At 37.3% G+C, this 26,201-nt stretch overlaps 1 protein-coding gene across 1 annotated transcript; it reads right to left on the bottom strand.

Moving 5' to 3' along the window:
* Nucleotides 1-1,305: 1,305 nt before the first annotated feature.
* On the bottom strand, nucleotides 1,306-12,647 carry ctsk (cathepsin K). Its single transcript, XM_019364685.2, has 8 exons — nucleotides 12,487-12,647; nucleotides 10,775-10,898; nucleotides 8,370-8,492; nucleotides 6,822-6,974; nucleotides 4,006-4,224; nucleotides 2,734-2,899; nucleotides 2,263-2,371; nucleotides 1,306-2,076 (listed from the first exon to the last, which is right to left on the bottom strand). Exons 2-8 carry the CDS (start codon nucleotides 10,895-10,897, stop codon nucleotides 1,977-1,979), a joined length of 993 nt encoding a protein of 330 aa, XP_019220230.1. The 5' UTR covers nucleotide 10,898; nucleotides 12,487-12,647; the 3' UTR covers nucleotides 1,306-1,976.
* Nucleotides 12,648-26,201: the final 13,554 nt, after the last annotated feature.

The following is a 26,201-nucleotide window of genomic DNA, read 5'->3' as shown; positions in this document are numbered from 1 at the left end:
TACCTAATCCAAAGAATTAAACCAAATGACAGCAACTTGCCTCCCTAACTACGAAAAACAGGAGAAAGCTATGATCAAACAAAAAGGCAGTCCACCCCTGCGTGCTCCTGTATAAGGTGAACAGCATTGGGCATGTTGCAAAAGGTCTGCTGGTTGTGATGAGCTGAGGATGAATGAATAGCTGTTTCATCGTATAAGTCATCTCCAGCTAGTTAGCCAATCCGTATGGTCCGTCCTCTGGATCTACCAATTACAGAGAAGCACCTGCACACTGAGATTTGTATTTTAGACAACGTTACGACAGCAGTCGTAACACAGTTAAAGCAGCATAGGACCACAGTGGAGTACCAGTGGAAAAGGAAACTGAGGCTACAATTCACACAACATCACTACAAATGGATCGTAGAAGATCGGAAAAATATTGTTCAGTGTGATGGGTCTCAGTTTCTGCTGCCTCATTCAGATGGTCAGAATTTGACTTAAACAACATGAAAAAAATTTATCTAATCTGCCTTCTATCAACTCTTCAGCCTAGTGGTCTTACAATGGTGTGGGAGATGTTTCCACTTTGTACTGTTGAGCAAGTGCCACAGCCTTTTAAGTTCTAAAAGCAAAAGGGGATCCAACCAATTATTAAGTGTACCCAATAAGTTGTACAGTGAATGTATGAACTGTAACTATTTGTGTTACTGTGTTTCTTTCATGCAGGCACAAAGAAACCAAATGAAGCCCTGGCTTCCATTACAACAGTGTTTAAAACTGACATGATTTAATTCAATTCAATTTTATATATACAGCGCCAAATCACAACAACAGTCGCCTTAAGATGCTTTATATTGTAAGGTAGACCCTACAATAATACATACAGAGAAAAACCCAACAATCATATGACCCCCTATGAGCAAGCACTTTGGTGACGATGGGAAGGAAAAACTCCCTTTTAACAGGAAGAAACCTCCAGCAGAACCAGGCTCAGGGAGGGGCGGGGCCATCTGCTGACCGTTGGGGTGAGAGAAGGAAAGGACATGATTTCAGTGTAAGCTGCCAGTATTATCCAACCTGTTTAGAAAACCTGGAAATGTAACACACAGGGTTTTAGTATATCATATGATTAGAGTTCATGGTGTTTTGGTGTATCATTAAGTTATTGTACAGTTAAAGCTTTTCATCTGAGTTACGTTAGTGCCCACATGGTGTAGAACCATTGGAAAGTATTTTTGAGTGGATATCCTGATCTTTACATCACTTATTTCCATATTTGTTTGTGTTTTAGTGTGTTGACATAAAATAATTCCAAATGAGGCATTCAAATTCAAAATGAACCCTTTATTCAATTTCATAGAAAACATCTGTTTACAATGTAATCATTGGAAAAGTGCTGAACAGAACGACAAGTCCTTGTGATCACAAGAGAAAATAGTTTCATAGATTTAAAGGAACTCACACTACCAGCAGGAAAGGAGTAGCTCCCATTGCACAGCAATGTTTCCTGTCTTTTTTCACACAGAAAGCAAGTAAAAGTGGGGACTGAAACTATCACTGACTACCAGTCAAATACTGTAAAAAGAAAAAGTATGTTGTGCCATGTAGATATGTAGATTTAACTTGCGACTTCAGCATAAAACAAGCCTGTGTTCTGGATTAGACTTATTCAACCAACAGCATGCCCTGAAGTTACAAAAAACTGCATATGTTTATTTATTAACCAGAGCACAGCAGAGGTCTGCAGGCATGAGATAACTCCAGGGTTTAAAAGTGTTTTTTGGAATCTAAGACTCAAAAACATTTAATACCTGTTTTAAGTGAACCTGTTCGCTAACTCCAAATTCCATTTCCTGTTAGAAAAGACTGTAAACAAACATATTGTACTGTAGTGATTGCGGATGTGTTGAAATGAACATTTACTCTGAACATTTCCAAGTGTATATTCGTCCTATAGTAGTCTAAGCAAAGCCCCTTCATTTTCCCTAATCTCTTCACAGGATGGGGTAGCTAGCGAGGTTGGTGATGCCGCAGAGGTTGCCACGGTTACGTGCCATCAGGATGTATCCCTTGTTGCCCCATTCCTCACCCCAGCTGTGAAGAAAAGACAAAAGATGGAGTCAGAGATGGATCGACGGAGACGATGAAATATCGCCAGGAGTCAAACAGCATTTCAGCTTATCATTTTGACAGATGACATGAAAACAACAAACAACCAACACTTAATTTTAGTGGACATTTGAGACACCTGATGCCATTCAGACAAGTGACATGTCCCACCTGTTCTTGACAATCCAGTACTTCTTCCCCTTGGTGTTCACTCCATAGCCTACTGCCAGTACGGCATGATTGACGTCATCTTTGTTACAGTTGGGATCGTAGTAAACACCTGGGTTCACGACAGAGAAACAAAGAGCTGCATTAGTGAACAGTGCATAAACTATGCACCTCGCACAATTTTTAATGTTGAATATAACCAGAAAGCTGTTGATGTGTTATGTTTAATTGTTTTACTGGCTTTTTTTTTTTTTACACCATTATAACCTAATTTTACCTTTATTTAAAGTTTAATGCTCAAAATGAAGGTGTGAACTCTATATTTAGGTGATTTAATTCATATTTAATGAAGAAATCCTGACTAAACAGGCCCTTATAAATTCTAGGATTTTATTCAACACATTTTCCTTCCCTTATATGAAGTAGGTGCAGGTAACAATTTCATCTGACCAGACATCTGAGAAGTTTACTGACCATGCTTGTAGAACTGGAAGCTGCTCTGTTGTGCATCGATGCCCACAGACACTGGACCAACTTTGTAGAGTGCAACAGCCAGCGCGCGCTCATTACCCACTGGGATCTCCTTGTAGCCTTTGCACTGGGCTGCCATGCCTGATGCATTGTAGCGGCAGGACTGATCCTGCAGGCAGGACAAAGGAGGAGAAAATGCTAAAACCATTTGTTGCTGATTTTTAAAGTGGCAATTCTTGATATTTAAGATTTTAAATTTCTAATGTGTGTCAGCAAACTGTAAACGTCATTGCTATGTTTGGGGAAAAGCAGACTAAAAAAAGCAACTAATAAAAATGAAGAACTGCAACAATAAGCCACAATAACTGAACTTAAACCTCAGATTCATCAGGCTGCTACTTTTCATGTCTTTACCTCACAGTGTAATCATATTCAGGTAGAATATCGAATTTTAATCCAATGGTTATTACTGATTAACCGACAATAAAAACAAATGAATAATTGTAGTATAAATGAATAATCAAAATACTTGCTATGCAAGGTTTTGGTACCTTGTGACTCTTCTGTCACATGCTTATATCACATGATGTGTTTGGTGCAATTCCAACTAGCCAAACAATAGAGAGACGGCAGATTTTTATCATTACCGAGCCGATGTACTTCCTCCTCATATTACCAGATGACTAAAGAGGAAACTATGCTCACGCTGTGGGAGAGTTTCCTCTTCATCATTTCTGCTGAATCTCCCTCTGGTAAGATGTTTGCAGCTACTTTACTGTCAAAATGGAATATTTTCGTCCTTGTTGCGTGTGGTTGATGAAGTGTGTGAAGGGGACAAATGTAACACCCTCACAGCCAAGTGAGAACCTCTTCACCATTTTGGTTTCAACATGTGTCTGCAGCTAACAGCTGATTACTGGGTATTATTTATAACAACTAGGTTAAAAGACTTTTTGTGAAAGTCTGCAAAGCTTCTTTGTAAGAGTGCCTTCACAGAACAAACTTCTAGCTTATCTTAAGTACTGGAAGGGGTGGGGCAATCACTCATTTAAAAAACAACAAACACCAACTAAATTATACTCGTTTATTACTTGGAAAACAAAAAAACTGCATTACTGCTTTGGTCCATCTTGCCTTTATGTGTTCAAGCACCCAGTGATATTAAAATATAAGTGCTTAGTTTATAGAGAATGTGGCACTCACTACATGAAATGAACTGAAGCAAAAGGCTCGGATTAATAGATTACTTCAAGTTTAGTTGTGTGGGTTGCTCACCTGTCCAACATATGGGTAGGCCGCTTCAGAGTCAATACCTCCATTGTCATTCACATACTGGAAGGCATTGGTCATGTAGCCTCCTCCACAGCCGTCGTTCTCTGTAACACAGTCCACCAGGTTCTGAGGACTGAGGTCAACGAGCTGCCCGGTCTGCTTGGCCAACTGCCCCTCAAGGGCCCCGGCAGAGCTAAAGGCCCAGCAGGAGCCACAGGAGCCCTGTCAGGGGTCAAAGAACGACTGGTGAGTAAGAGGTTTAGTTTGATATGTACATACCACTGTGACTGGACTGTTGCTGACAACAGTAAGAGGAAACTAAGCTGACATGGAAGCTATAATCAGCAGAAATGTAAGAAACCCAGACCAGACCAGAGTTGGTAGGAAACAAGAATAAATGTGCACATTGTAAGGAAATAAATACCAAGCTGTTCTGATAAGCAGTTATTTTTTAAGCAAACCACTTGCAGGGAGCCTGTTTTTTCATAGAATAATCAGTCATCAAGATTTATCATATAATAGAGAATCAAATTAAACAGATTAAATCAACATCACAGCAAATACTGTGTCTTCTCCTGTCTGTCCACTGGGAGGCAGACTGTGACAGCATTGACAAAGAAAGAAAGCCATTTCTGTTTGCTGATCGAAAGGCTGTAACTGCTGTGAATTTGGGTTGTAAATAGAATCGGCTGCTGGGCAGTTTGTGGTGTGCAGTAATGTTGAAACAGTGTTAATGACACACAGTGAGAAATGGTCTTTTTTACAGGTCTGGACTGACACATCCAGCGCTAATGAATCACTGACACCGCCAACGTGTTTGGCTTTCACCCAGGAAATAGGGACTTGCTGTAATATAGATGAACATTTATGTTGAATTTAAATTAAAAGGTTATTCTTGTTAACATGTGTTGGGTGTAACTAATGCTTCTATGCCTGAATAGGAACAAATCCCTTCCCTGCATGTTATGAAGAACCTTCCTGGATGAGTGCATGATGTATTAACACAAGATTAATGCTTATAACTCTGAAACACTTACGTGTCCACATACATTTGGCTGTAAATTGTGTCTAGAAATAGACGGACCCATTTCAATCTTATTCCCTATTCAGAAGAACAATTAATAGCTTATTATTTTCTTTTTTTTTTGGTCTTCATTTTGAAATATCTGAGTCTTCACACCTCTAATGCTCCACCTCACTCTGCTGCTCAGAGATGCCCCAATTAAAAACTTTGTAAATCTGAAATCCAATCGGTGAATGTTGTGTGTGGCTTTGAGCTCTGCGATAACAGAAATTTGCCTTAAACGATGAAAACATCAGAAACACAATTCAGTCATCATAAAAGGAGCTCAGGATGAAGCAGTAGAGCTGTTAGTATGCAGAGACTGCAACCAGTCTGCTGCATAATTCATGAACCACAGGAACCAAAGCAAGAGCTAAAAAAAAATCCTGTTTATGGCTGTGTGTTCAAATCCATCCGCCAGGGGGAGACAACGTAACACACAAGCTCTCAAACAATGTATGTTTTACTAACTTATGTTATCTATCACAGTTACCTATTTTTTAACACTGATATATGATGATTTCTATGATTTTTTTCTCAAAATAAAGAAACAGTTGAACTTTGTAAAAAATTTCCTACAAGTATATTCACCAATTCTACCAGATGAATGTTGTTTACATAAATGGTTGTTTAATTTGCTCTTAACGGCCAATTACATCTAATAATGAAGGCCTTTGTTACCAAAGTCAATTAACCATGAGAACAGCCTGATACTCTCAGTGTGGATCTGAGCACTAAGTGGGACTGGTTACGTCTTTAAATGTTTAAATAAAGGAACGCTGCAAAGATTCGAGCTTTTTTTTCAAGTATTTTTCTGAATCCTTTTACTTTTTACGAGGTTACATTAAAAAGAAAAATCTTCACAAATTGTGAATTACATTCAGTCTTTTCAAGGCAAGAGGCTGCTGAATGTTTTCATTTAAACTAGAGATGAATGTAAAGGTGTTCACCTACACTAACATAAAACGTTCATCTCTGATTTCAGAGGGTTTCATAAACATGCATTTTGACTTTGTGTAAAACAATGTCAGATATTGCCGCTGAACACAACATAAAATGTGTAACTGAAATCCCAGTTGATGTCATTATTCTTTCCTCTGCCTTCAACAGTAACAGTTCCCCACAGAAATCACGGAGGTTTTGAGTTTCACTCTTAACATTTTGCCTGAAAATAGCCCTAGGAACTTTTTCTTAGTTCTCCACAAACTTTTAGACAAACAATCATATCCCAGAGCCCACAGAAATCCTAACTGTAGATTACTCTGTTAAAATCTACAAAAACTTCCTCCAGTAAGAAACCTGCTGTTTCAGATTTGATTTCCAAGAACTGTGACAGAGCAGATTGTCTCTGTCCTTTGTCCTGTTTGGTTTGCCCCGTGTTGCGATATGCTAAACTGTGCTTGATCACGTTAAATGTTTCCACTACACAAGCTGTGCCCTTGTGCTGCTATCAATTGTGTGTTGACTGACACATTTCATTTGAAAGCTATCTCTAAAACCCTTGCACTGAATCTATTTATTCACACATTTCTGATTCAAGCATTTTTTGTTAAGTGCCTTTTTCTTTCTTTATTAAAGGCAGCAGCCACACATTTTATACTCACTTGGTCAGTGAATAGTGGTTGTGAAAAAAAAACAAAACAGTTAAAGAGCTGCTTTCTGAAAACCAACATATGAAGCTACCAAACAACAACATTTCAGCTGATGATATTGATCCACACTGACAGAAACTAGTCAAATATTATTCAATTCTCACCTGGTTCTTAACTGAAGTCACCATACCCTTCTTGCGGTAGTCAACAGATTTGGGAATTTTGGAGGGCATGTCATCCATAGCCAGTGTGAAACTGCGCTCCTGGTTCATCGGGATTTGCAGGCCAGTCATCTTCTCAACCACCTCCTCTGAGGTCTGCATGAACAGAAACACAGTTATAAATCGTGTTTCACGTCGTAGGGATGTTACTGAATGAACATTTGAACGATGTGGTAGTCGGGGTCATAGGTCATAACATCCAGGCAATGGGATTTTTGAATAATTGAGTGAAAGAAAGTGTTCTTGAACAAGAACCAGAGTGCCGGGGGGAGCTGGAATACAAAAAGATTTGCAAATGTGCATGTGACAAACTACAGACTTCAAGAAACTGCAAGCAAAGGAGTAAAGGAGAGAGGGATATAAAGAGCTCAAAGGGAATTCAAATTTGTGATACATTTGTACTTTTTACTGGCTGCCACAATGGAACTTTTGGTTATACAATATTTTTCTAAATAAAATAAAAAAAATCCCCACTTTGTTATTTTCTGGATTCCCTGGGGCTTTTATTACAGCTGAGTCTAAAAGTAGAAAGATCATTAATGGAAGAAATACAGGCCATCTGTTAATTTTGTTCATTTAATTTAAGTGCTTTCAATCAAAATGGAAAAGCATCCTTCATTCCCCACCACCTGTTATTTCATAAACATGAAATTGGCCATTTGTCAAGAATTCAGATGCGCATACTTGTTCTATCACTAATAAATGAGCTTGAACCCTGCCATGTTGTGCTTCATTTCTGGAGCAGCCTTTTAAAGCCTCTCCGTGTTGATGAAAAAAGCCACCATCAGTCACGACCCACGCTGGCATGTCGCTGACACCGGCTGATTTAAGGACACCAAACCCAGTTTCACATCAAGGGGCTGCAGCGTGCATTAGTGAATAAAAAAAGCAGAGATGACAAACCGACTGCAGCTGCAAAAAGCCAAAACAGCTGAAGAAAACATGAATGTGACATGCAGGAGCTTTTTTTTAGTAAGATTTACTATCAAAATTACCCAGACCTTACTCAACAGCAATCAAACAAGCAAAATATTTGCTGTTCCAGTTTCTCAAAAAGGTGGATTTGATTATGTCTAGTGTCATACATGAAAAATGTACCAGAAGAAACAAAATATTTAGTACTTGAGTATATTCAAAATTATGCTGGTGTGTTACACACTGCAAGTGACATGTATAAAAAAAATAGGGACAGATGGGCTTACTGATATGTAATGTGCTGGGATCACATACATGTCAAAAACAAGATGTAAAAAAAGTGAACATGGAGTCGCGATTAGGACAGAGACGTGCCAGACTGCATGTCGATCCACAACCAATAAGAGCTTCTGGTTTTTCAGAAACAGGCTTCTGGGAAGAGCAGTGTGAGCTATGGTACATCCACTGACTCTTCTTTTTGTCAGGTTTGAGACAAAGTCTAAACCAGTGTCATTAATTATGATGCGCTTCATGGAATAAAAAGTTTTATCTGGTATTTGACAAGATTGTACTCACCATGTCTCCCAGATGGTTCATCCCCATCTCAAAGGAGTGAATGCCCAGCGCGGCCTCCTCGTTGTGAGCCTCAATCATGCGCATGTTCTTCTCCCAAATGGCCCTGCGGATCCCCTCCTCACCCTGAGGGGAACAAAAGTACATGTCACTGTACTTAAGTTAAAAAAAGAGCTCCCTGTCTTACACTTACAAAACAATCCACATTTTTAGAAGCTTTAAAAGTATCACAAATAAATGTTATAGCAGATGTTATAAAGAAGTCATTATCATTTCGTTGCTTCCATTATTATTAGAAACAACAGTGACCCTCCTAATATGAACAACAAGAGGATTTTTATTTTCTAGGATGATGATGCAGCCTCACTTTTGAACTGGTGTGAATGGCTTTCAAAAGGCGGTCATAATGTATAAAAATAAAAGAAACACTTTTTCCAGTCTTAAAGTTTGCTTTCCTTGTTTCTACACTCATGCACGAACACCTGACAGCTGAAAGAAACTAATCTGGGCAAACAGGACAAATTTGCATTATAATTAGCAGATTAAAAAAAAGCTTGTCTGTGTTACAGCCCCATTTCATTAATTAGGTCAATTAAACCAGTGCACATTCACACAACAATCTTCCCTACAGCTTATACATATGTGGGTTAAAACACTAGTTCAATTCAAATTCCACCACTATGTGTCATCCATGAAAGAGTAATATTATAATATGGAAGTGAGATACAGCCAAGTGTTTGGTATTGAGAAAACCACATATGCTCTACTTAGTAGTCTAGGTCATCTCATCAGTGATTAGCATAACTATAAGCATTATTTCCATCTTGATATTCATTCCAGTAATGGAAAATGTAAATATGGCAAGGCGACTTTGATTATATTAGATCAGTGATGTCAATTCAAAGAAGGTTGAAAAGCTCTCCTGTGCATAAATACTGATTAAAATCACCATGAGGGGGAGAGAGAGATGTCTTTTCTGCACACTACGGAAACACATGTTATAAAAACTATATATGCACATTCAGTTCATGAATCAAAGCACATGTAACTATACAGACTCATGAAAACTAGACATAAACACACACACACACATGCCCCAGCTGTGGAGTGCTGACCTCTAGCTTGAGGTGAAGAGCAGAGGGATAACAGATGCTCAGTGAGCATTCATGGAGTAAATTCACAGTCAGCTATGGTTTAAGAGCAAACTGCAAACAACCCCTTCTTCACAGCCAGGAACAGAAACAGAGTATAGGAAATCTTTTGCTTCAGAGAAAACGAGAAAGAGGAGTGGAGGACTTTCCTCTGTTAGAAATTTCTGGCTCTGGTGATATGACGCATAAAAAGCTAACGATAAAACTAATTTAGAAAATAGGCTAGGATTTTTTTGATTCATAAGATCATTAAATAATAATTTAAATACCCATAGCTGTTGAATTAGTCCTTTAAACTGAAAAGTGTTGAATTATACTAAACAAAAAAACTAAAATTTAAAGTCATTTTAAAGGAGGATCTAAACATCTACTGGTTATGGATGAGAAAGTTGGACTGACAGTAAATTGCATGTCCTGCTTCAGTTTAGCTTCTCTGTCTGTTTAATTTTCAGCCAAAACAAAGAAGAGGAGCAACCAATGCTGCCAGGTAAGGAGGTAAAATCAGCAACAGTTTATACATAACTGATCTGATCATATAAAACAAAGTGTGACTGAGGAAGAATATTTGACATGCTTCCCTGTTAATGTTGCTGATGTTTCCTTCTGTGACTCTGTGGCTTTACCTGATCTGCTGTTAGCATTTCTGCTAAAATAACTGAAATTGGTGGAGCTTCCTTAAAAAGGGCAGCTTAGCCTGCAGACTTACAGTAGCCTGTCTTGGGCTAAGATGTGGAACATGCTGTGTATAAATAAAATATGAGTCTTTGCCACATGTGTACGCAAATGTATTAAACTATGTAAATTATAAATAACTACATGTTGCTGGGACTGGATGAGGTTTTTCTTCTCATCTTTTTAAGACAAACATAGCGTTGTGCAGTCATGGAGCAAGTTAAGGAAAACCAATGATGTTTTGAAACAGCGATATGGACATTTGATGGGAAAGTGCATAAAATGGCTAATGTTCAATAGCAAATGTGCATATTTTTAATTTCATTATTTCATTTTAGAATTAATGTATTCACCAAAGGCTTCACCAATACTGCTCTCAGTTTTGTTTTCAGGTTTAGTGTTTTGTTTGTAGAAGTCCTCTTTCAGGAAAATCAGATTTAAAAATCAAACATCTGAGAAGCATCTGCTTTTTAAAAACAAAATTTTTATATTTCCTACCTTATGTTAAAGTTTTCTTTTGTGCTATTTCTATCTCTTAATTTTATCATTGATTTTAACTCTAAAACAATAGTAACACACACTCACCAAGCCATTGTATTCTCTCCTGTGTGTGCTCTTCCACTCTTCCCACTGGGCATCCAAAGAGGATTCATCAAAACGGCCCAGAGCCGAGGTAGCCAGCAACAGCACACACACAAGTGGCAACATCCTAAAAGAACAAAAAACACAAAAACCTTCACGTTTTTTTTTTATACCAAACCCAGAAATTTTTTTATTAACAAAGTTTTATTGTTTACATGTTTACAACATTATAATTAGGGTATGTGTATGCATATTAAATATCACAATGTTATCATAATCTCTTAAGGCCCATTTATGGGAGTCCAAGAGAGGAACTACAGTCAGAATTCCTGTTCAGTAACAGTTTACCATGTGAACTTCCTGGAGAGGCTCAGGTTTGAATCAGGTCACTTCTTCATTTATAACCTTCTTGTCTGCACTCGACTGTCATAAGGCTAAAAGCTAATATATATATATATATATCTACATCTATATGCATATATATATGCTTTCCTATAATCCAGTGAAAGCATTGTGCTTCTGCAGGGGTTTACTATCATGTGGTTGGTTTCATTATCTCAATCATGCCACAACGACAACAAGTTGCACTTCTTGGGAAACAAACCCCTATGCCATGTTTTGGTTTGAGACAGGAAACTCTCAGGATAATTTTTATCTGATTTTCAACAATTTTCACTTTCGTTTTCAGGGTCAGACCGGACAATGCTGGATATAGTTTGACAGCAAACATGTGAATAACAGCTACAGGATGAAGTCTCAAACACAACTGAACTCCACTGAAAAAATGTTTTCATTCTTGCTCTCATCAGTGATTCAAACATTTTAACTGTGGATTTTTTAAGTCCAGGCAGTGTGAAATTTTTTCTCTGCCTTTGTTTCTTGGGCTTTCTGAGTCCCCCTTGTATTTTAATACATTGTGCTTCTAATCTGCATTTGTGGGCTTTGTTTCCAGTAAAGGTCGCTGACCTTGGAGTTTCTCTTAACTAAGAGCAGAAAACAATGTTTCCTTTTGCTTTGTTTTCTTTTTCTCTTTGATTCTTGCTTCCTACACTCATGGATTATACACAGCATTGTTTCACCTTTGGGTGAAAATCCATGTTTTAAATAGTGCAATCCCATGATACATGCCAGTAATTCAGCATATGTGCACAATGCTGTGTATGAGTCACAAGACTTCTCCCTGTGGTAGCTTATGTTTTGAAAATAAATTTATATTTTGCATAAAACATTAGCATTCATGACTTTTTTCACATTCCCGGATGTGTTTTTTTTTTTTTTTTTTTTTTTTTTTTTTGCATTGGTATGTCAAACTTTCCAGAACTCAAACTGGCTGCCAGTAAATGTTGCATCTCCCTGCCTCCCTCTTCCAAGAATGAATCTATTAATGTGCATTTGGGTCAAAATTGTTCTGTAATCCTAATCTTTTTTAAGACTAATTACTTTCTTAGCTGCAGAAAAGTTATGCATATATTTGAACCTACATTTATGGAAAAATCTCTTTCAAAGTCTTGAAAATCAGTTCATGTAATTAAGTAAGAGCCATGTCTAAGTTCAGTTCAGCTGAGATGTTTTTACTTAAATAGTAAAATATCAGAAAGCTGCAGTTCTTTCAAACTGATTTAAAGTTTAAAACAATAAGGTTACAACACGCACAAAACAGCAAAAAAGACTCTGTGTGTTAAGAGTGTTGGGAGATCAGCAGTAAACAAACTTACCTGAAGTCCAAAAGTCAAAAAGCTCGGAGAATTCTTCTGAGTTTGACTTGGTCTTCCTCTGCTGCTGAAGTAGGTCAGTGGGCGAGTTTATATCGGCTGAATTTTGAGGAAGTACAATGGGAGCTCCAGGTCTGGGGAGGAGTTTTCTTCTAACATGGAGGGAAATTACATCTGGTTTCACTGAATAAACCGGATGATGTCAGGTGTCAGGTTACAGAGGCATGTCTGAAAACTCCACAGAGGATGTTGCACTGCTGCAGTCTGGGTTACTGCTTGAAGAACAACAGAGGTGCTTTGATTCTTGAACAAAGTACAAAGCATGGCCATGTATATAAATCAATGTTCTGCTATAAAAGGTAATCAGTGTTAGACTTATAAATAAAGGCCAAGTTCCAGGTCCTTTTTTTTTCAAAGTGACCTTTTAGTCTGCTTTCACGTTTACTCTAACTCATGAAGAAGAAGAAGAATGCTAGGTTAACATAGATAAATGGATGGGCCTCTGAGTGATTAATTATTGAGCAAAGACATTTTTATTCCAAAAGGAAGGAAAGAAGGAAGGATGCAGCAAAAAAGGCACATGGAAAAAAACAGTATGGTACAAGTGTGTACAATGTAATGGTTGTCAGTCAATAAACTGGGTCACACAGTTTGCACTAAAAATAATTTGACGGTGGGCACCAGCAGCGGCTGTTACAAGAAAACATGTCATCTCCTGCACTGCACATTTAGTACTGCTATTATTTATTTAGCATTTAGCATGATCATTATGAATATCACTGGAACCAAACCAACACGATAAGTCAAAATATTTGCAAAGTTTTTTTTTCAGGCCTGTTGCTGAAGATTTCCAGAGACCCTTCCAGTGCAATTTCTTTTGTTTCTTGTTATGCTGAAATTTTTTCATCAGAACATTGTCTCAGAACCTTCTGACACTTGGTGTGGAAAGGCTATAAAGGCTACTATATTCCACTGATTTTTTTGAAACAGTTATGCCTTTATTGAAGTAACGTCTTTAAAACAAACACTTTTATGTTCATTGTGTGTAACTGGAAAACTATTTCTCTACTTGAAGAATAAAAACCAAACGTGCTTATTTTAGATTTTAGATTAATTATACAAGAACACAGCATGTGAAACCTGATCATGAGTGGCAGCTTGCTAAAAAAAATTCCCACAGCAGAATCCAAATAGGTCTTTGCCATATTTGTATTTGCTCCAATTTCTGTCTTTTTGGTGGTACTTCCTCTTGCTGTTAGTCATGTGTGTATATACATGAATGTGTCTTATGACTCCTATACTCATACTGTTGTCTAGCACATATCTAGACAGTGAATTAAATATAGGAGCATCCCGTGCAGCTGAGATGTCCAGTGATACATGTCCACGTTGCTGCAAGTTAATCAGACGTATAATCATGTCTGCATGAACAATAAAACATTTTTCAATGGAGAAGCCTTGCTAACACAACTGCTAGCACTAATGTTATCACAACTGCTATTACAAGTGCAGTCTCTTCATACAGAATTATTCATAATACATCAATGATTATTCATGCATATCATTACATATCAGTCTATCATGTTTTTGTGATCTGGACAAATATACATTTATGCCACCTTGAATGTGAAACACACCAAGCGTTTTGCAGGCAGTGAAACTATAAGATGCTAACATGTCATATGATTGGGCCGACTGACATTGTGGTGCAGAGCTATGAACAATAAATGACTGGACTACCTTGTTTTGTTTTTATGTAAATTTAAATCTTTATTGGTTCCTTAATTCCCTCGTCAGTATTGGCTATTTAATGCAAGTCCTTGCTCTGTACAAAACAATGATCCAGCACAACGGGAAGCTTCAGCAATTTTAAGTAAATCAGACAAGTATGTATTATGCTCTCCTGCAGCACCGCAAGGAAACAAATAAAGGAAATTAAGATACCACTTTGATTTGTTTAAATCAGACTCCTGTTGTCTCATGTTAGCTTGAGCTTAATGTGATGCTGAAAAGAGACAATTTGTATGTAGAACCACGAGTGTGGATTTTGCTCCCCATAATTTATCTTGCCATTGCATTACAGAGGGATATCTTCAGGTGCTAAAAACACTATGAATGGTCATGAATCCATTTATACGATGGACAATGACAATAATTTTTCAATCAATATCTAACTAAAACACCTTTTTACACTAAATATTATTAAAATCTAATCTAAACTCATTGAACACTGGAAGTAAATGAAGTTTCCTCTTATTCTTTTTGCCACTCTAAGATGAAAACATCAAACTTGATGGCGAGCTAGACCTGAAGAACTAATATTATTGATAGCAGTAGATGAAGCCACAATTAAGCCACTACTAATACACAAAAATATGCTAAATGGCAAAACAAGGTCAAACAATTAAAAAAATAGACACATTATTGCCTTGTTATTACTCTTGTTATTACTCTTGTTAAAGTTACATGTCATTGTTAGATATCTAGCTAAAAGCTGCTGACAGTGGATTGCAAGTCCACAGCAGTGACACCCCTTAGTAATCCATTCTTATTTTAATATGCTTATTTATTTACTCATATTTTTTTGCATTATTTGGCCTGATTTTGATATACTATATATTATATATTTTAATCTTTCTTGATAGATTTGAAATATGACTTTTGGTTTAAATAAATATATTTTCCAAGATTTTTGTAGATGTTTGCGATGTTTAGCATCCTTTCCTTTTCTTTTTTTTTCTCCTTTCTAACATAAGTAGGTTCAGAGTTGTCCTCTGTTTTGTTTGAATTAATTATCAAGTGATATTATTATAACCAAAAGCAAAAGCAAGTTTTGAATTCATGACACGAGCATGTATTAGACAAAAAGCAAATGATCCAGAATCCTGCCTTGTGGGACTCGTAAGTTTTAAAAAAAGATTTTACATGACTGATTTTAACCTACTGGGACATTTTAGTTACAGGGAAGCCATGAATATCAAAAGCGAAAATTTAAATAAGCAGAGTTTGTTCAGCAGAATCCGACGATTTACAATTTCAAAGGCTTCATGAAAAAATCAATATGCAATCGGAGACGGTATCATACAGTGCACAAATGCAGCTATCGCTCTCTCCTTTGCTGCTTCAGTTCTCCTCAAGGTCAAGAACAATCTTGGGTGCTGTGCTAAGATTCCTGTTGTGTTAAGATCTCTAGTGTGTTAAGTGCAGTGCAGGCAAGCAGCTCTAGGCAATGGCTTTCATCACTGACTGCTCACTATCTAACTGATCGATATTTTTGTATCGAAACATCTGCTCACTGGATTTCACCAGGCTGGAGAGTGCATCTTAAGCCTTTGTGAGACTCTTCATTCAAAGGTTCCTCTTTGGCTCTTTAGATAATGAGACTCATGAACGGGGCGGTATTTTGATTGATCCACCATGCAGCACTCAACCCCCATCTTAGCATCAAGGAGCATACCATCATGCAGCAGGTCATGACCTGTGTATAAATGTATGTGTTTGAGTAGATTGATTTATACAGGTATTCCTTACTAAAATGGTTACCTAGCAGTCAGTATAGCTCTGTTTTTTCCTCTTGAGTGCTAAAACAATCTATTAATATCTCCACATGGGGCTGATGCTGAGAATGCTTTTCTGCATTTATGACTTTTTCTCATGTGACCACTTGGCAGCCATTTTTTGTTCTAGTCTGACTCTTTGTTTTGAACAGTGAAAAGTACTCTGAGGCCCAGCTCAGCAGTAAATTCCTCTTGTCTTCTTTTTTTTCTTCTCCTATTAGGTCACATCTGTTTCCCATCTCAGCACATACTCACAACCCACCGCAAAACTGGAAACAGCTTAGCTCCCAGAATCCTCTGCAACTCATATGATCCTGACTCACACCATCACGGGATAGGGTTGGGTTTTGCCATTACAAAAACTGAACTGGCTCTGTAATAGCAAGAAATAGCCTTACATCACAGTGTTTAGGTACTGCAGAGTAAGCTGAGTGACATCTCATTTTCTATATGCATGTATATGGCTCTCAGAGGAGAGATTATATGCCCCTAATGCTGTTACTTGTTGAAATCCATTGCATTTGAGCACCATAGAAAATCAGGCTTCATTCAGATTCTTTTCCCCTGGCAATCTAGTGAGAAAGCCCAAGAGGCTTTAAATTCTCATCTGAACTGTGTGCACTTTTCATTGACCAGTTCAGAGATTAGTGCCGCAGACACCAAAGAGGTTTTAAAGGCTTGTTTTGATTCCAACAGATTAGACGGTGTTGTCTTTTTTCATTCCAAGCTCAAATTGTTTATAGTGGAAAAAAAAACCATTACGTGTATACTGAGTTGTTGTTGTCTGAGCCATGCATGTCCTGATTTCTCTATGAAAATACGAGTGTCTGTGTTTTACATTAAAAATGAAGAGGAGATATTTGTCATGCCCTAAAAGCTGCCATTCAGTTTTGCTGTATAATTCTGTCTAGAAATAAGAGTAGTGGCCTGAAACCAGGTGCATCTTTGTGTTACTGCTACTATTCTTCTAGAATTGTCAAATCTGTCTAAGGTATTTCTGAAAATTTGTTTCTGATGGATTTTCAGCACCTAGAGTGAAGCCAAGACTTCAGGAAGTTACTGCTCCTGGTCACAAAATAAAATCTTTTCATACTTACATTTTTAGAATTCCTTAATTAGTAAATTCGTAAATATTAAAGCTGTTGGTCTGCATGTTTTGCTACTTGTGACTGTATGAAAGCTCCCTGCTATAATAGTCCCCATTTTTGTTTCTGAATTTGATCCATTTTTTTAATGTAAATTAGGCTTTTTATGTCACCAAGAACAGAGATGAGTGTGACTCTTCTGATCAGAAGAGTCACATACTGGCGACTATAATAATAGGAATAATTTTCCAAGAGTGTTAAATCAAATTTCCTGTATTACATGCTGCAAATGAAAGAAGCCAATATGTTTCAGCACAATCTGTATAGCTCATGCAACACACTGAAAGATAATAGCAAAGTAATAGTGGGAACAAATTAGTGCCACCTGGTGGCTTCTTGCGCCTCCTGTCAGAATTTACAGTAAATTTAACATCGTAAAGTGGACATATAATCATATATACCAAAGTGATAAATTTCATATTTTTTTCAAGCTCCATTTCTTTTATCATGGCTTATGTCCAATTCAGGCAAAGCTAACACACTGGCACAGCTGATATGTATCTGAGAGCATGTCATGAGAGACATTTTCCATTGAATGTCAATTCAGTGTTCAAACAAAGTAAATTCACAAGGTACTTCCAAAAGCAGCACTGAGAGGAATGTGTGCAGCAATGAGCGACACATACAGTATGTGATGCAATAAAGCAGCCAGGAGCCACTGGGGCTTTGTGCTAATACCATATTACTCCTAAGGATATAATATCCACGATGACCTTCAGTTTCATTTGTACATTTCAGTAACTTGCCTTCTGGGGAAAGCAATTATTTTTTACTGTTGAGTAGCTTTTATTATTGTTATTTCTCAGTATTTCTTCTAGGATAATCCTTTTCTTTAGTATTCAACATTCAAGATGGATATTTGCCAAATTTAGAAACAAAATGACGAATGAATTAAAAAAAATCTCACAGTTTATAAAACAGAGCTCACACTCGGCCAGCAGTGATGCTGGTTCACTGATGACTAAGTTTAGCACATTTATCTGATCATTTCTGATCAGAACTCTGTTACGCCCTCTCGTCAGCTCATTTGACTGAGTTCATTTCAGAGTATAAAATAAATATTCTCTTCCATGAAATAAATCAGATCAAATTTCAACTTTTTGATTGAAGCTCAGATTGGATGCCAGAATCATTATTTAATATCTATTCTGGTAGAAAACGTTGCTCCTGTTTGCTGCAGTGTACTAAGAGAGTCTAAAATGTTTTTTTGACCTGTTTTTGTAACTCAGCACTGTTGTCAGAAGAATCAACATGCAATCAGTACATAATGTGAATAAACTACTGCCTCTGCTGTTCAAATAAAAATATGTCGTATCAACAATCAGCAAGGTTAAAAAGGTCCCCAAAGAACTTGTGTAGAATGCAAAATAAGGTTGAACTGACCAACATATTCAGTAGGTTAATTAGCTGAATTACCCTAGAGGAATAGGGGTTGTTTTGGCAGCAAAGTCACTGTGGAAAAGAAAACAGAACAAGCAACAGAAAACAGACAAAAACACACAGTAGAACTACACGATTCACTGAATCACGGGTAGATTCCCTGGGGGTGGTTTTTGGCCATGTCTTAAAAAAATGTTCTTCATAAAAATGTTGTGAAGTTACTGTGGCTGAGGTAAAATTGTATAAACTGATGAAATCCACAACTTTGTTTCATGAGAGGTGAATGGATTTAGCCACCATAACTTTGCCCACCTGATATTGCTTAGAAAGTCACTACCACTGTCCACATGGTGCACTTCACAGACAAAAACAAACTAATTCTGCTAATACAAGAGTTTTATTCACTACCCACTTACTGGATGCGTGCAAAAGACATATTACTAGTTAACTATTGCAATAAAAATTCAAGAACAAGAGCACTTTGATTGGGTCAGTGATTCCAATTAATTAATCTGACAAGCAGGTAGCTAGCTGCTGTAACCACCAGTCACTCAAAGCATCCAGGCTTAATTTGTGCTCTAGAGTTAGGCACTTTGACATTAGAGTCTATGGGGAAGGGCTACATTGTAGCCTGAAATAAGAAATTGCAATTTTGACACTTCTAGACTAATTTTTCATGTTAATGGTTGACATTTGAAAGCATCATCAATAAGCAAAGCTCAGTAAAGACTGCACATCATGGGGCAATGTGGTGATAGGTTTGATAAATAATGGCAGCTTTATACCTATATGGACCATTAATCAAAAAACAAAGAACAAAAGATCATGAATTTATTTCATAATGCCATCATTTGAGCTTATAAACAACACTAAGTGGTAAAAGAGCCGATTATAATAAGAAATGTCACGGATAACAGCAAGATTTAAGAGAAGTTACATTTTGCCAAAACCTTATAATAAAATATAAACAAGAAGATTTAATCTTATGTCAACTTCTAAAACACTTTGACTGTCTTAATTTATTCATTCCCTTTTTACAAACTTGAAATCCATATAAAATTCAATAAAAAATAAATAATTAAATTGCAGAACACTGTTTGCTTTATTTTTAAAGCATCACCTCACTTTGAAGCTTTCCTTTCTGCATCTTCATCATACACCCATGAGTAAATTATCAACGAATCTCACCATAAGCTGGCAGAAAAACAAAGTCATTCACGATTCCTGGCATCTAATCTCTTTACATGGCCTGGTTGCTGTGCATCTGTGCAGTCCATTGATGCACACATGTGCTCTGATGTTTAAAGGATTAGTATTTATTCTAAGCAGAGAACCCCCCCCCATATCACGCACACGGAATTGAAAGCCCATTTCACAAACAACCTGCCAGCACACATTCATAATTTTTCCAATGGTTGATCTGTCACGTGCCGATCCATCTCCAAGTTCGCTCTTCAGGGATTAGCAGCCCACACGAGACTTTAAAGTGCTGCAGTGGCTTACACGTCTGTCCTTTAATTTATATTTTTAGGATAGGGTTAGGCAAAAATTGCTGATGTGCAGAAATTAAATGTGCTCAAAGCTTCTAGCTTAAGTGACACCCTCTTTATAGTAGTGCCAATATGTTAACCCTGAAGAATGCTTGAGCACTCAGCATTAGTCAGACTCTCAGCTGATGCCTCAGCATGGATTAAAATACTAAAAGATCTATTTGTGCTTGTTTACTTTGGTCTGTGAAACTGAAAGTGTCACCTTTGAAATCAGTTGATAGTTCATCACAGCTTTCATTCAAAGACACAGATTTACATCAAAAGGTTTAGAGAGGTTAATGAAAAAAAGCATCAAGACTTCAAAAAGATGCATTTTTGAAAAGGTTTCACTGAATATCAGAAAAAGGGGATTTAAAACTCCATTTAAAACGCCACCCTTTGTGAGAGACCGTCTGGAAAAATAAACTGTTTGCTTGTTGCATGTGTAAGGGTAGTGATAAGAAATACGCTGCATTTGCCTTAGCCGTTTTCAAAAAAGTCCCATTTATTATAAAGATGACCCATTATTGAAATCACACTAGTTGACTTTTTTTTTCACCAGGCACATTAATTAATTAAGGAATAAATAAATGATCCTCACATAGTATCCATGGTTATAAGAAGAGACGCAGTCTGTGGATGGCAGCAGGAAGACCAGATGTCGCTGGCAGCCATTATAAAAAGGATAATCACTTGAGAAGCCTTGCTTCCTCTTCAACAACCTGATAGAGGTTCCTGTTGGCGAACTGTGCTGAGGCATTTAATTAAGCATCATATCAGCCAGTCAGCACTGTGGAAGAAGCTTTTCCTGCACCATAATAAGCACATGGGTCACCCTCCTAAGGATGTTTAATGTTATTAGTTACTTCATTGATCTTACAATCCAGTGTGTACCAACAAATCAAACAGAGATGACTGCTCTCTACGTACATACACAAAAAAGCTCACAACAGAAAGGAAAACAGAGAAGGGCAATCAGAGGTAACCAGCCCTACAAATTATTCTCCTCACATGCAAATGGACACGATGGACGTCAGCTGTTTGTTTTTGTCTGGCAAACCACATGCTGTTGAGAATCTGGTCACGTTTCTGCTTAATCATCCAGAACCTGCTCTTGACAAATTACCCTAATATAGAGGACTAGGGGTGAGAGCAAACTGGGTTTATGGGTACAATTCAGTGCCAAGGAACTGATGTACAATTTTCAGTTGATATTTATAATAACGTGCATTTGGAATTGGCTGTCTAAAGAGGAATGGGTGTAACTATTGAACAGTCACATGCCTTTCTTTATCAGTGTTGCTGTTATTTGTAGGATTTCCAAAGAAGTTTGCCCCGAGGGGCCAAAGGTCAGGCTTCATGATTCCTCTCTCCTAATTAGCTCTACTTCCCATTACTCATCTCATCTGATGTTGAGCCTTCTTGGGGTTTTATTCTAATTAAACCGCAGAGAACAGAATACCACTGCCATTCGAAAACACAGATGGATGTGTCTTCTTTTGTAGAATGCCAGTTCACCTTCAGGCAACACTGTCCCTTCAATATACCATTATTGATGAGCTGTCTTCTTGGATTACGGCGTCCAAAACAATCTCTAGAATACAAGTTAGCTGAGCGCTCCTGGAGTGATGCTCTCATTGTTTTGTCCACATCTTCTTGCTTGCGTCTACACCCTCCCTTAGATTATTTCAACAGCACATATTAAACATTCCTGTATGCTGAGTGTTGTAAGACTTCTCTTAAACCTGCCTGGATATGAACTGCTGACTTGTCCATCAAGAGCAGCCACCTGTCTGGCAGATGGTCTGTCTTCTGCTACAGGGAACTGAGGAAGGATGCCCTGCTCTAATCACAGAGCCAGAGGCCGATGGATGAGGATTAATTAAAATGGAAAGTGAGGTTAAGCCCCAGTCAGACTCCTTTTGGGAGCTAAAACTGAGAACTTCAAGCATCCTGAAAATCTGCTTACTGTCTGAGAAAACAATTTCAGTGCTTCGAGGAAGCTAAAGCACAGACTTTATTCAAAAATTTGATACAGCTGTTCTATTACTAATAATCTGCTACATAAATTGGTCATATTATTTCTTCTTCTTCAGCATGTCTTAATCAGTATGACAAAGTGTCTACCTTTTAACTACACAATGACACCAACTATACCTTAAAAGTTAAAGGTATGTGTTTCTGTATTTTTGTTTTTTATGCTTACATAAAAGCAATAGATGAAAGTAAAGGTGACTAAAAGAATTTCAGCAGGTGTAACGTTTATGGCACTAAATTAAAAGCTCAAAGACTATTAAATCAAATTTCAGCTGTTTGTCTTGTGTTCTTTACTGTCAAGAAATGAAAGTCTCCTGTTATAAATAATAAAAAGTGTCAAATAAAAGATAACCTCTATTAGTCCCACACATGGGAAATTTGTTACAATTTATAGTAGCCTTTAAATGAATTTATAATGAAAAGTCAAGTTAAAGTTAATACTTAAATTATATTGAGTTCATAAAGTATATGAACTATCTGTATTTTTTTATTTAGGTATACACACACACACACACACACACACACACACACACACACTCTTGTACATTTCTCTGTACACTTTTATACATATTTCCGTTCAAGAGTGATTATTTGCAGAATTACTACATTCACTACATTTCACACAAACGTTTATCTGCCCAGATGACCTTATATCATATCAGTGAAAATTAGCTCCCCAGTCCCCAGTTTCCTGCCCGGTTAGTCTCCTGGCAATGTTTACTTTAGGAGAATCTAGTGTTTCAAAGCGAAACTTTTAAAAAATGAATTCTTTTATAAATTCTGTCCATTTCTGAAGACTCTCAGCTCTCTGCTCTCTCTTGGAATCCATTTGCTTTTAGTGGGTTTCCTCGTCTGTTTCAATTGCTCACGAAGGGAGCTCTGACAAGCACACATGGTAAAATCCAGAGGGAAGGTCTCTTTGGATGGGTGACTTTCCATTTCAGCCTGGGATGCATTCACTGTGAAAATTTTTCTGCACCTGTTTGCAACAGCTGAATGCTTGAATAGTTTAGCAACGGCCTTTGAGATATGTTTGCTCCCATTTGATGGGTGCTTTGAGACTGAAAACCACTGCAGCTGCGACAAGCACCCAAAGAATCAGTCATGTTTGAAAACACAGTGTACCAAATGAAAATGAAACATTTAAACAGTTTTTTTGTAAATTGATTTAAATGTTCAATTTTTATCTTTAGAAACACAAAATAGAATAGAAACACAAGTGTATCTATTCTGTGGAAACCACTTCAGTCTATCAAAGTTTATGTCACACTTGCAAAATCACTGAAATGTTTCCATATTTGAGCTTGACTTGGAGTTAGTACTTTAGTGTTATGAAAGAATAAAGAATAAAAATAATTAAAAATGCCTCCTGGCTATGGTTAAGTCAAAAAATTCTCAAACACAGCATAAGATCTTTCATGTCTATCATCTGACAATGCTGTCATTTGAATAGTGAACTACACTGAGACTATGATAGACTGTAGTCAGAGACTAAGAAGTTGAAATAGCCACTGCAATATCACCCACTGCTTTTTATCTCCTTTTGGAAGCCTCAGTGTTGTTTTCTTTTTTTGGAACCAGAGGAGACCGCATCTGTTGACCCGGTCTCATGGCAGTTTGTGATACAGTCATGATCTGAGTTCATGAACTGCCATGAGACTGGCTTAGAGTTTAGTGAGCACCTGGCACAATTACACAGTGGAATAAAGCACTATGTGAGGGTGAGGGTGTAGCATTAAAAGCCAAAACAGCTTCATGTCACAAAGAAAAAATCAGGGTGGAGTAAGGCTGTTAAACAGAATCTGCAATCCAGTGATGTTCAGGTGCTGTTCACCTGCTATATGATTTTTTTTAGGAACTCTTAAAACTGTGCAAAAGGATGCTACAGCTTGAAACCATCAGACCTGCTGTACTTTGTAGAGAAGCCCCTGACAAGGTGCTCATGGTCAGTCTGCAGCACAGCGGAGAGGCTGTTCCATGAAATACAAATTTAGAATGAATGGATTTTTCATTAAATCTTAAAGAAGTTTAATTAGCTTTTCACTGTTCATTGATAACTTGATAGTTAAACCCAGATCTGTCCTTTTATCTTTAGCATTTCATGTGCTATTCTTCCGTTCATCAGTTCTGATCCTGGTAACATCTGGTCACATCTTTATTTAATGCTTTCTTGTTCCTGTTGTATATAGATCCTTGCAAATAAATCCATTTAGAAGAAGCTCTCAGTCTTGCATGTTCCTTTTATGCAAAGTATCACAGATATTCAAGTGACCAAAGCCATACCCCTGAGTACTCACTATAAGGGGGTGGCATGTTACGTTATCATGTAAGAATAGCAAGCTTGATTATAAAGATGTATCCATGAATTGTAGAGATATATGTGCACTGCACTGTTGCAGATACCTGCTAATGAGTACTGAGTAACATCAAAGTAAAAAACTAGAATTTCACTGCACATTTTATTGTGACAGTCTTTGGAACTGGTTTGTATTTGAAGGTTGCCTCATGTGGCCACTTGAGAAACTTCTCATCTTCATTTTTCAGCACCAGATTTCTTAATAATTATTAGGTAATTTATAGACGAGACTTAATTGAAGATGTATTTTGATAAGATTTCCAACCTACCATGTTATTATTGTGCATTTCTCTATATCTTATAATTGAAAAAAAATTCTTGACTTTTAATAATTAAAAGTCAATTAAATTTGTTACACATGGGAAATATATGTGTATATGTATGCATATGTGTGCGTTTGTGAGGGGTGGGGGGAATCCATTAACTTTATTTTGTACAGTCCCTTTATGTTGTATCTCTTTATGACAGAAGGCTTCCATTAAGAACAGCTATAAATACTTGCTCCTTGAATTGGTTGCATACCACCAGGTCTCACAGTAAGTATAAGTGTGTGTGAGTGCATGATGTGTGTGTATGTGTTTAGAATGTGAGGTCCCTATTAAACAGGTTTTTAGCCTGCGGTATGGAGCATCTCTGTTCTGAGCGGAGAGGGAAGGTCAGTCTGCTTCATGTTAATAAACAAGAGCTGCACACAGTCAGTCCACTGACTTCTCTGTGTGAGCATGAAAAGTACATCTGTATAATTATGATAATCCAGGTTTTGAAAGATTATGACCTCACAGGAAAACTGAACTGAGGTGAACTAAAGTGAGAAGTTAAAAGGATGTCATTAAGGCCATTAAAACCTTTTTTTCAGATTACACTTGAAAATATCATTAATAAGTGTTTATGATGGCTGTCATGTATACTGGTGTTTGTGAGAGAGACAGTAGGGGCTTTCCTTGTCTTTAATATCCAGCTGTTTCTTTAATCTGAAGATTTAGCTGTCCCATACATATCTGCACATTTCTCCCTACAAGCTTTGATAGTAATGTACTGTCCTGGAAGCGTGCCAGGCCTCACTCAGAGTAGAGGATAAAAAAAAGAAAAAAAAAAATCACAAATCCCCTCAGAGCTGACAGCTTGGGGATTTTTTCCACCCATATTATTATTATTTGCACATCTCTATCACCCTGGATGTGTTCTAACAGTTACTTTTGTGACAGAAAGCTGCTTTTATTCACATCAACCTGTTGTGAGTACAGCTGTGGTCTTAGTAAAGCACTGCATCTTTTTTTTTTAATCTCAATGAAAGTAAGAAGTCTTAAATTGTATTTCCATGTATTTTAGCTGGTTAAATAAAGGAATAACTAATGCTGTTGAGCTGTCAAAGGTCCCAGGTTCTCATGCAAAGAGAGTCAGGGAGTCATTTTAATAGGCTCCACTCCCCACTTGAAACCCTACAGAGGAGAAAGTAGGTATAACTAATTGTATGGTTGCTAAAATCTTAATACATTGCAACACTGTTAGTGAGCAGCCTGACAGGACTGGAGACAAGAACTGTCAGATGATCAAATAGACTATAAAACTTTCCTTGACCACTTTTTCAAATAACTGAACTTAAACAAATCTCCTTGAAATGAAAAGTGTTTACATTCGCCAAAATTCAAAATCCAATTTGTCCTCCAAGCCAACAATAAATACAGATATAGGTTTAAATGTACGGAGAGATATA

This window comes from Oreochromis niloticus, linkage group LG11 (genome assembly GCF_001858045.2).
Source record: "Oreochromis niloticus isolate F11D_XX linkage group LG11, O_niloticus_UMD_NMBU, whole genome shotgun sequence".
NCBI lineage: Eukaryota > Metazoa > Chordata > Actinopteri > Cichliformes > Cichlidae > Oreochromis > Oreochromis niloticus.
Note: the sequence above shows the minus strand (reverse complement) of the source record. Positions and strands in the feature narration are given on the sequence as shown.

What these genes read in the sequence shown, in the direction of transcription:
- ctsk (XM_019364685.2), bottom strand. Translation starts at nt 10,897, where the DNA reads ATGTTGCCACTTGTGTGTGTGCTGTTGCTGGCTACCTCGGCTCTGGGC. An exon ending in TGACTTCAGTTAAGAACCAG is followed by an intron (nt 4,225 to 6,821) that starts GTGAGAATTGAA and finishes GACCCCTGACAG; the next exon opens with GGCTCCTGTGGCTCCTGCTG. An exon ending in TACTGGATTGTCAAGAACAG is followed by an intron (nt 2,077 to 2,262) that starts GTGGGACATGTC and finishes TTTTCTTCACAG; the next exon opens with CTGGGGTGAGGAATGGGGCA.